Source organism: Chelonia mydas, chromosome 15 (genome assembly GCF_015237465.2).
Source record: "Chelonia mydas isolate rCheMyd1 chromosome 15, rCheMyd1.pri.v2, whole genome shotgun sequence".
In the NCBI taxonomy this organism is placed as follows: domain Eukaryota; kingdom Metazoa; phylum Chordata; order Testudines; family Cheloniidae; genus Chelonia; species Chelonia mydas.
In genome coordinates, this window is record NC_057856.1 from 665,707 (window position 1) to 675,901 (window position 10,195).

The 10,195-nt window shown below is 56.0% G+C and overlaps 1 protein-coding gene across 3 annotated transcripts in view; it reads left to right on the forward strand.

The window, feature by feature from the left end:
• CASTOR1 (cytosolic arginine sensor for mTORC1 subunit 1) overlaps window positions 1-5,912 on the forward strand; it is a 74,904-nt gene extending 68,992 nt beyond the window's left edge. For all 3 annotated transcript variants that reach the window (XM_043529922.1, XM_037878852.2, XM_043529923.1), the window contains exons 5-9: window positions 360-483; window positions 1,331-1,444; window positions 1,823-1,905; window positions 2,543-2,637; window positions 3,508-5,912. In XM_043529922.1, coding sequence (XP_043385857.1) covers window positions 360-483; window positions 1,331-1,444; window positions 1,823-1,905; window positions 2,543-2,637; window positions 3,508-3,573 — 482 coding nt within the window. In that variant the 3' untranslated portion in view covers window positions 3,574-5,912. The remainder of the gene's footprint in view (window positions 1-359; window positions 484-1,330; window positions 1,445-1,822; window positions 1,906-2,542; window positions 2,638-3,507) is intronic.
• The last annotated feature ends 4,283 nt before the right edge of the window (window positions 5,913-10,195 follow it).

Below are 10,195 nucleotides of genomic sequence, written 5' to 3' on the forward strand. Positions count from 1 at the left end.
CACTTGCTCCCTGTCAGTGCAGCTGTAGGAACTGAGCCCTGGAAGGAATTTTTTCCCTCTCGGTCTCTGTGCAGTGCCGCCTCAAGGTGGCGCCGCTGGGCTGCCGTGGCTCACGCCTCCAGTGTCCCGTCTCCCCGGGGGAAGCTGGTCTGCCAGGCCGGGTGCTGGCCACGCAGCCCAGCCCTCCTGAGGCTGAGGTGCTCGTCCCACAGCTGGTTGAGTTCGTGAGAGCAGCTTCGCGCTGCCGGCCCAGGCTCCCAGGCAGCCAGCGCCACGGCCTGGCTTTGATCGCCAGGCACGAGGAAGGGGCCGCGCACTCTGGCAGTCCGGGCTGTACGCGTCATTGTGTCTCCTCCCAGCCGTGAGCCCTACTGTGCACCCTGTGCAGAGTCCCCAGAACAGGTTCTGCATCCTGACCGTGGCTCCTGACACCCTGCCGGCCATTGCGACCATGCTCCTCGACGTCCTGTTCTATTCGCACAGGTAGGCAGCCGCACGGGGCAGCGGGAGGGGACTGTGTTCACCCCACCCCTTAGCACGGGCGTTCTCCGTACTAAAATGCACTGCCGTGCAGGTGTGACTGCAGCTAGAAGGGGGCAGGGGAGGCACTGGCCTCTCGCCTCAGCACAGGCCCTGAAGAGAAGGGTGGAGGGCTGGAGTGCGGCCAAAAACTTCCAGATCTCTGAAAGTTCTTTAGTGGTTCATAAATTCTTCAGGCACCCAAGGGCTCTGACGGGCGGGGGACCAAGGCCTTTGCAGCCCACCTGGGGGTGCCCACAGTGCCCTATGGGGGCATTAGGGGCTACAGTGGTGATATAAAGCCTTCCAGCACCTGGCTTGGATGGCACTTGGGACACTGCGTGCAGCACCAGTGTTTAAAGAACCTTGTCAAAGGCAGAGATGGGGTAAGGCTCTTCCCACAGGACCGCATCCCCCAGCAGAGAATGGGCTGGAGTTCAGCCTTAGCTCAGCTGGGCTGTTGGTGGGGGAGGGAAAGGGGGGACCTTCCTGACCAGCGGGAGGTGGATCAGACAACAGGTGCTCAAGGTGAGGGGAGATAGAGCATCTGGGTCTGACCTGGCTTGTTTCAGGGGCTGGCCCAGAAGATCTGTTACTCCCAGCAGTGGGCTAGACATGGCATCACTAGCCAGCTGGTATTAGAGATGCCAACAGGGAGCTTCACTGACTCCCGGGGAGGGCACCTCTTGGGTGGCTGCACCCCTGTAACGCTCCAGGAGCCAGCCATGGAATGGCTGCTATGTTCTGCTATGCATTTCTGGGGCTCAGCCTGCCTCGGGGGCTGACCCCTCGGTCCCCTGTGTGTTTGCAGCCCTCCAAAGGAAGCTGCCTCAGGCAGTCAGGATCTCGACTCCAGCAGGTTCTTCGCTTTCTCATTGATCGAAGGCTACATCTCCATTGTCATGGATGCAGAGACCCAGAAGAAGTAGGTATCCTCCATCCACCGGATCCATCCTTCACCCCACCTAAAGCTGCCCACATGCTCTGAAGATTTGACCTGGGGATTGGGAGGCTGGTATTCTGGAGGTCACACGTTCCCTTTGGCTCCTGCCTGCTCCTGTTTTCTCCCCCCACTGTGATGTTTTGGGAACTGGTGGGTGTTTCTCCTCCTAGTCCCAAGTCAGCAGGTGGGCTGTGCAGAGGGGTAGGGCTTCAAGGGCTGGGGAACCACTGCTGGAATCAGGGTGGGCCCAGGGTTCTGGGAGCAGCTTCATGGGAGTCTGTGCCCTGGCTCATGCCAGCTAGCGGGGGAATGAGGAACGGTCTTAGGGTAGGAGTGACGTACTCCATTAAATGCTTCTAGGTTCCCCAGTGACCTGCTGCTGACCAGCTCCTCTGGGGAGCTCTGGCGGATGGTGAGAATTGGCGGGCAGCCACTGGGCTTCGGTAAGTGGAATCGGGCATAAGCTCTCTTGCACAGCGGATCAGCTGTCTTCAGTGCAGCATTGAGCCCTCCCCAGCTGAGATGTTCAATGCACTCCAGGGGGCAGAGCGGGCTGCTGTTCCCGTGGGACAGGGTGCTGCACTGTGACCTGCCCAAAGTCACAGAAGCCAGTGGCAAAGCAGACTTGAAGCCAGGGCTCCCCTGTTCCAGGCCAGCGCTGTAACCAGGGGACCATTCCTCCCATCGCTATCAGGCCCCAGAGAGCAACAGACTATGCTGGTACTGAACACCAGTGCCTGGCCATGAGGCCCCTGCCCCATTGCCCAGACCCTGTGGCCACTCAATGGCAGGGAGTTCAATGGCTGTGGGCTGCCTGGCCAGGAGCCAAGAGGCACTCATTTCATGGTGTCCTATCTGAGTTTGTAGAAGATTAGGGTTGGAAGAGACCTCAGGAGGTCATCTAGACCAACCCCCTGCTCAAAGCCCTTTTCAGGCATGGGTCTGCCAGCTCAGTCTTAGCCAATGACTAGAGAGCTCCTTGCCTAGGGGGCAGGGGTACATGGGTGATAGGAGGAGGAGGATGCCCCCCAGAGGCACTGGGCTGGTACCCACGCTGACCCCTCTGTTCCCCTTCCTCAGATGAGTGTGGTATAGTGGCTCAGATCGCCGAGCCTCTGGCCGATGCAGACATATCGGCATATTACATCAGCACCTTTAACTTCGACCATGCCCTGGTAAGTAGACTCCCCTGCCCAGATCCCAGCATGCTGGAAATGAACCAGGCAAACAGATGCTGCTAATTGACCAACTTCCCAGCCCCTTAACTGAGGAGTTCTCTCCCAGCCCGGGGAGGGGGGGAGCAGAGGCCACTGCTGGGGACAGACATTCCGAGGGGGTGAGGCCACCTGACTGCCTTGCTCTCTGAATGGGCCTCTCCCCATTGTCCCTGTGGCTCAGTGCCAGCCTTGCTCATCAGTCTCCTAGCCCTGCATGGCTCCCTGGAAGGTGGCATTTCAGCCTGGCTGCTCTGACACCAGTGCAAGGTTCAATGCACCATTGTGTGGGGCCCACCCGGGGTGGGAGGCACAGGAATGCGTCTCATCCGAAGAATGAACCTCACTGGCTCCTGCTCACTGGCATTAGTGCCAAGCCAGGGCTGCGGCGTGAGAAACGCTGGTACCAGGAATGTGTGGGGCAGCAGGAGGGGCCCCAGGTGGGTCCAGGAGGATGTCTGTTGCTGACCTGTTGGCTGTCAGTGCCAGCCCCACAAAGGCGGGGGAAAAGGGGTGCTGAGGGGATTGTGGGAGCCCTGCCTAGCTGCCACCTTGCCCTGAGGCTATGAAGCACCATCTCCATGTTGTGTGGAGAAAGTGGGCGATAACTAGCTTGGTCCAAATCTTGCTTTCCTTGCCGAGGGGGGATGAATAGAGCTGGGGAGTTGGATCTGATCCCACCTTGCAGTGGGAGTTAGTGATCCCTGTGGAGCTGCATGGGAACAGACTCCAGTCCTCCCTCCAGCACCCCCCTTCCAAGTACAGTTGGCAAAGGAGTGACTGAAGCTTTGTCTGTGTAACATAGCCCTGACTTCCTCTCTCTGCTGCTAGGTCCCAGAGGAAGGCATTGACAGCATCATCGAGCTGCTCCAGAAGCGCCAGGAGAGCAGTAGATAGCTGGCATGGCAGCTCCCGTGCGCTCTGATACCTGTCCGGAAAGGCGAGGGGGAGCTCAACACTCCAGTCTCCTGTTTCTGATGGCTGGCTCCACATCAGCAGGGGCCTCTTGTTTGTCTTCAAGTTTCCGGGGTGTGGCTTGCCCTGCGGTGTGGGGCACTGCTCCATCTCTGGAGAGCTAGCCCTGGGCTCCAGCAGGAGAGTCCTTGCATTCTCCGCAGGAGTGTGGGCTCTGACGGGCTCCCAGAGCGTCCCACTGGGAAACTGAGTTTCCTGCAGCAGTTTCAGTGTTACCTGCCCTAGGGCTCCTTGTATCCCCAGACCCACCCCGCAGGGAGCAGAGTCCGTCGTGGACCGTGAGGTGGTGTTGGGCAGACTTTGCCCATCCCCGGATTGTAACTCTTCCGGCTTGGAGTCAAGCCTGTCACGTTGTTTTTCCCTTTGACTGTTTTTGTAGCCATCTGCCTAGTTGCGTAGCGCCTCCAGTGCTTAGTGTGTCGTTCGCAGTGCCAGGCTTAGGCAGCAGTGGGGCTCTCTCCCTAAAACGTGGCTAGTGGGCATCTCTGTGTAGGGGGTAGGGGGTTTCTTCCCGCCACGTGTCGGGGGGGCAGTGGCTGGCGGCATGAGAAGAGGTGCTGGGCATTGGGTTGTCTGGCAGCTGCTGAGTTGCCAAGGAAGAGGGTTCCTATGATACAATCATTCCTGCCGAATGGTCAAGGATGTGGGAGAAATGACTTTCTTGGGTTGTGTGGTCTTGTACCAGTGTTAACACCTCTGCTGGGTGCTCAGGACAGGCGCTCAGCCTCTTGGACAGTCCTGGCTTAGTACAGTATTAAGAATTGCAGGTAACCTAAAGCGTGTAAGAATGGCCCCTATTTATAGCATGGCCCTCCCAAGGAAGGAGGGGCAGAGAGCTTTCTAGGGTAGACTGTCCTTTCTATACGTGCTGGGAAATATCATGTGATCCAAACCCCTCTGTGGCTGCCTAGCTGTACTTGGATACGATATTTTTATTGCTTTTATAAGCCCCCTCTCCTTAGGGCAGGCGAGCAGGGATTGATTGGCTCAGACTCCCATCTGATGGGCGGGATGGCATCTGTGCCAGGATGGGGTATGCTAGACAGTTGAGTTCTTGTAGGATTTCTGGGATATATGCAACTCCAGGCAGGGAAGGGAGGATGGTGGAAATATACAAATCTTCTGGTTGTGAAGCTGAGAATTTCCCTGGATTGGAGCAAGACAGTTGTGGAAGAAAAGCGTGTCTGAGTTGGGTGGTGGAAGTGCCCGCACTGCAGCTGGAGTGTGCATTGGGTTAGCTGGCGGTACCTTTGTGATGGACACTGAGAGATCCAGGAGCCTGGTTTGTTTTTTCACATTCCCCTCAGACTGGAGTAGGAAAGCCACAATATTTCCTCTTGTAACCATTGGTATCCATGGAGGTGGAATTCCCTCTGTCTCCTGCACCCCTGTTTTCTGGGGCATTGTCATGGCAGTGGCTTTCAAGGGACACCTCCCCCCCCCCACAAGCCTCTGCCACGGCCTGCTGTTTCCCAGAGAGGGGGATGGTCCTCCTGAAGTGGTGAGGCAGTCCCTCCTGGGTGGTCAGGAAAGCTGCCTGTAGGTGAATGCGTAGCTTGTTACCATATAGAGATCTTTCTTGTTTCTGCAAGGGAGTGGCTCTCAATCTCCAGGCCATCGCAAGGGCACTCTTCCTCTCAAAACTCATTCCCCTTTTGAAGCACAGCTCTGCCTCTTGCATGAGGGAACAGCTGCCAGCAGTGACTGAAAGATTCTCCCAGAGCCTGTTCTTGGATTTCAGCCTACCCCTCAACTCCCTTTTCTGTGAGCCTTCTGGACGGAGCGAGCTGGGTTGGCAGCGGTACCACTTCTCACCAGGATGAACACTCCCCCCACGCCTTAGCATAGGAAAACCCCTGAGAAACTTCTGTGGTCCACTGCCCCATGCCCAGGCTCGGCCTGGGCTGCTGGAAGCACTCACTAGACAGGGCAGCCTGTGTGCCACAATGAAGAGGTCAGGGCTGAACTAGGTGTGTTCAGGGAGGCCACGCGCAGGTTCTCAGAACAGCAGGGTCATCTTCTGGGAAAGGGCAGCTGTCCTCCACTGGCGACTCTTCTTCAGCCGTTTAGTGTGCATAGGAAAGGCCTCTGGCTGCTAGCCCAGTGGCTGACTGGTTCATCCTCAGGTGACTTTATCCCTGTTGAGTTTCTTGCCAATGCAGCAAGGTGCCCACTAGTTTGTGCAGCAAAACCAGATTTCCTTAATCTTCTAGTTTTGCATAGGGTTTTTAATATCAATAAATCTCCCATTTTGAAGAACATGTGGTGGCTGCTGCTGTGTATATGCCCGGTGTTGGTGGGGAACGGCCCTCTCATGCTCAGAGCGTCTAGCTTTGCAGTGCCAGAGCATATGCGTCAGGGGACACGAGCTTCCCTGAGGAGTGAGGCACTGAACAAGGATGGAAGGGCACTTCACTGGTCTCCACTACACAAACCAAGCATCTGTCTCTAGACCAGTTCTAATCCCTCCACTCCATTGCCAAAGGGAATGGGACCTAGCTGTGTTGAGTGTTTCCAGCTGTCCTGGAGTGGGAAGGTGGGTAGCGGGAGTTTAGGGAAATGGTTTTTGGGCCAGCACCGTTATGGATTCTCAACACATCAAGGAGCCAAGCTGGCCTTGGGGGAGAGGCATACTGCAGCAAAGGTTGCTCAGGAGCTAAACAAGCGGTTGGGGGTGGGAGCCAAATACTGTTAAGCCAGCTCTTCCTTTGCTAGGAATGGAGAAGAGCAGCTGTCTCTCAGCAAATCTGCTACAGCAAGCAACAAACTAGAGGCCTGTAGTTCTTAAGAAGATCGTATTACCCAATTCCCTTGTTAACAGGTTTCACTTCTACTGCAACTGCCCTAAGTCGCTCCTAAAGTGCTACTGGGTGCTGCAGTCTAGGGCCAGGCTAATGCAAAAGCCCTTGTGTTACGGTAGGCCGGATAGTTGGGAAATTGGAAAAGCCCCAGCACTAACGCACGGCAGTGTCTGGGCAATGCAGCTCGTGGGGCACGTGGTACAGAATAAGCAGTAGGACGCTAAAACAGAACCAGGACATACTGTATCTGGTGCCTTTACCAGGAGGGGAAGTCACTTTTCCTTTTAACTCAAAAATAGCTGCTGGGTTCTTCCAGGAATTCACAGTGGAACAGAGACCACTGCAGCCCCAAAGGAATGTGATAGCTGTGGGTCCCTGGAATGGAGGAGTGCTCTGGTAGCGAGCCTGACAAGCACAGGGCCTAGCAACCTGAACTCTGGGTCACTAAGCTTGATTTTGCTGCAGCAGTCTGGAGGGGTAGTATGTGGGGGGGATTTCTGACGAGTTGGATGGGGGCATGGGGAGGAGGAAGTATAAGTAGGGGCATAGCGAGCAGATCGAGGGACGTGATCGTGCCCCTCTATTCGACACTGGTGAGGCCTCATCTGGAGTACTGTGTCCAGTTTTGGGCCCCACACTACAAGAAGGATGTGGATAAATTGGAGAGAGTCCAGCGAAGGGCAACAAAAATGATTAGGGGTCTAGAGCACATGACTTATGAGGAGAGGCTGAGGGAGCTGGGATTGTTTAGTCTGCAGAAGAGAAGAATGAGGGGGGATTTGATAGCTGCTTTCAACTACCTGAAAGGGGGTTCCAAAGAGGATGGCTCTAGACTGTTCTCAGTGGTAGCAGATGACAGAACGAGGAGTAATGGTCTCAAGTTGCAATGGGGGAGGTTTAGATTGGATATTAGGAAAAACTTTTTCACTAAGAGGGTGGTGAAACACTGGAATGCGTTACCTAGGGAGGTGGTAGAACCTCCTTCCTTAGAGGTTTTTAAGGTCAGGCTTGACAAAGCCCTGGCTGGGATGATTTAACTGGGAATTGGTCCTGCTTCGAGCAGGGGGTTGGACTAGATGACCTTCTGGGGTCCCTTCCAACCCTGATATTCTATGATTCTAAGTTGCAACAGTCCAGGAAGGAGGTGCCTTGACCCTGGGTGAGCATTCAAGCTATGGGGTGGGATGCAATGGAAAGATCAGGCTGTGGATGAAGAAATTGGAGGATTATTTTTGAACAGTCTTCAGGCAGAGAACAGCAGTTCCATTCTGCAAAGGATTTTGGAACTTGGAGTCTAAATTGGAGCAAACCTGAAAATCTTAATTCTCCAAAGGAAAATTTAAAAATCATTTTGGGTCAATTGTACCATTTTCTTTCAATTTTGACTCCTGATTGTGTTTACACCATGACAAACTTTGTTTCAAAAAAAATTTTTGTTTTTAACTGAACTTCAACATGGAAGTGTCTTTGCCCTGAAAAGTGTCCCCATGGGGCATTTGACAGGGCCGGGACTTTTTGGTTTTCTTAAGTGAAATTTTGGCAAAACTGACTTGATTTCATGCTCCATTTTGCCTTGTGCCTGAACTGCTTCTTCTGATGGACAAAGGCTCAGCCGAAGCGTCTCCCACCCACTCTGCTGGATGCATTTGGTGTACTGGCGCTGACAGACCATGACCAGGTGCGAAGCCACCTATAGCCGTAGGGCTGACGTTGGGGGAACAGGGGAAAGCTCTCAGAGCTCAGTGGCTCTGGGCTTGGGATCAGGACAGATGATGGCACACTCTCAGCTTGCAGGGGAGACCTAGCAAGAGGAAGATGCTGGGGAGGACAGATGAGGTGCCCTGATCCTGCCATGTGGAGCTGTTGGCAGATGTCTGAATGATCAGTACCGGAAGGGATGAATTCGGAGGGTAGGTCAAGTAGAGTTCCATGAAGTCTTCCTGCAAACCAGCATGGGGAGCTAGTCCCCACCCTTATAAAGAGCCCTGCTACTTTTGCAGCCCATGGCACTGACTGACCTAGAGCACTTTCCCCTAGCCAGGGCCGGATTAACTCTCCTGTGGGCCCAGGGCTATTATATTTTTTGGGGCCCCTGTATAAGAGTCTTTTTCCTGGGAGGCAATTTGGTGCAGGAGGGGGCAGGGGCAGGGGATTAGGGTGCAGAATGATGTGCAGGGTCTGGGAAGGAGTTTGAGTGCAGGAGGGGGATTCTGATCTAGGGCAGGGGGTTGAGGTGCAGGAGGGGTGCAGGGTTTGGGAGAGAGTTTGGGTGTGGGAGGGGGCTCAGGGCTGGGGCGGTGGGATGGGGTGCAGGCTCTGGGAGGGGGCTGGGGGTTGGGATGGAGGAGGGGGTGTGAGGAGTAGGCTCTGGACAGGAGGTGGTGGTGCAGCAGGGCTTAGGCAGGCTGCCTGCATGCCGTGGCCCTACGCCACTTGTGGGAGCAGCTGTCTGCTGGTATGTCTCTATGGCCCCTGTGGGGAGGGGAATAGCGTGTCTCTGTACACTGTGCTAGCAGCTGGCCGCTTCCGGGAACAGCGTGGGGCCACGGCATTCAGGCAGCCTGCTTGAGTGCTGCGCTGCGAGACTCTTAGCGGCCCGGAGTTGGAGATCGCTGCCTGTGATTTACTTTGCGGATATCCCCTTGAGCCGGGACCCTGGGCTGCAGCCCCTAAAGCCCCTGCCTTAATCCAGCCTTGCCTCTAGCACTCTGCTTGTGGGGTGGGAGCAAGGATCAGATGTCTCCTAGGGCTTCCTCCGTGGCAAGCTAGGGTGCGAATCGACAGCGCACTGTGCCCTCCGGTGTGGACGGTGCTACAGTACAGGGAAAGTCCCAGCAGGTGCTTTGACATACTAATTCAGAGGGCGATAAGCCAAGCCACATTCTGACACTCTTGCGTAACAGCATCCAAAGGGGGTGTTATTGCACACCAAGCTGGTGCACGGTGGATTCCTACGGTAGTGCTGTGTAGAGAAGCCCATGGTCTCCAAGGTCTGGAGGGCCCACTGAAGCCTGGGCCGGTGGAGTTTATGTAGCAGGCAGCCCCCCTGTTCTGTCAAGCAGTAGAGGAGCCGCAGACTGCTGGGCAATGCAGTTCAGCTGGACCTGGTGCCCTGACCCCATCTCCGAGCAAGGAACCCCAGCTTACTTACAAACTGAAGTGCCAGTTACTTGCAGGCCTGTATCTTGCCTGCGGGGCTGCAGGCACGAACACCCTGAGGCCTTCAGTGGGGTTCCCAGGGGCTGTTGGAGGCTTGTGCCAATAGCCGAGGCCTTGTGACAGTCCTAAGAATGAATGCTGCTGCTAGCCGCCCCACTCCGGGTTTTGGTGGCTGACCAATGCGTGAATTAGGCAAGGAAACCTCTTCCCCAGTGTGCTGGAACGAGTGAGGCACAGAGGTGAAGGTCACATGGCAAAGTGTGTAGGAGCGCTCGGCATCTAGACTCCCAGCCCTAAGCCGGGAGTGCCAGGGCAGCTGCCACCTCTCCTGGCTTCCGCCCCCTCGGCTCTCGTGCCCCCTCTGGAGCCCTCTCCAGCACCGAGCCAGCTCAGCCTGCAGGACAGACAGCTGGCTGCTGTGGGACTTGTCTCCTGCTACCCGGGCTGGTGCAAGGAGGTTTCACGCCCTGGGCGAAACTTCCACCTTGCCTGCCCCCTCCCCCACGGCAGCTCTCCGCCCTGAGGCGCCTCCCGCCCCTCCGCCCAGGCAGCTCCCCGCCCCAGCTCACCTCTGCTCCGCCTCC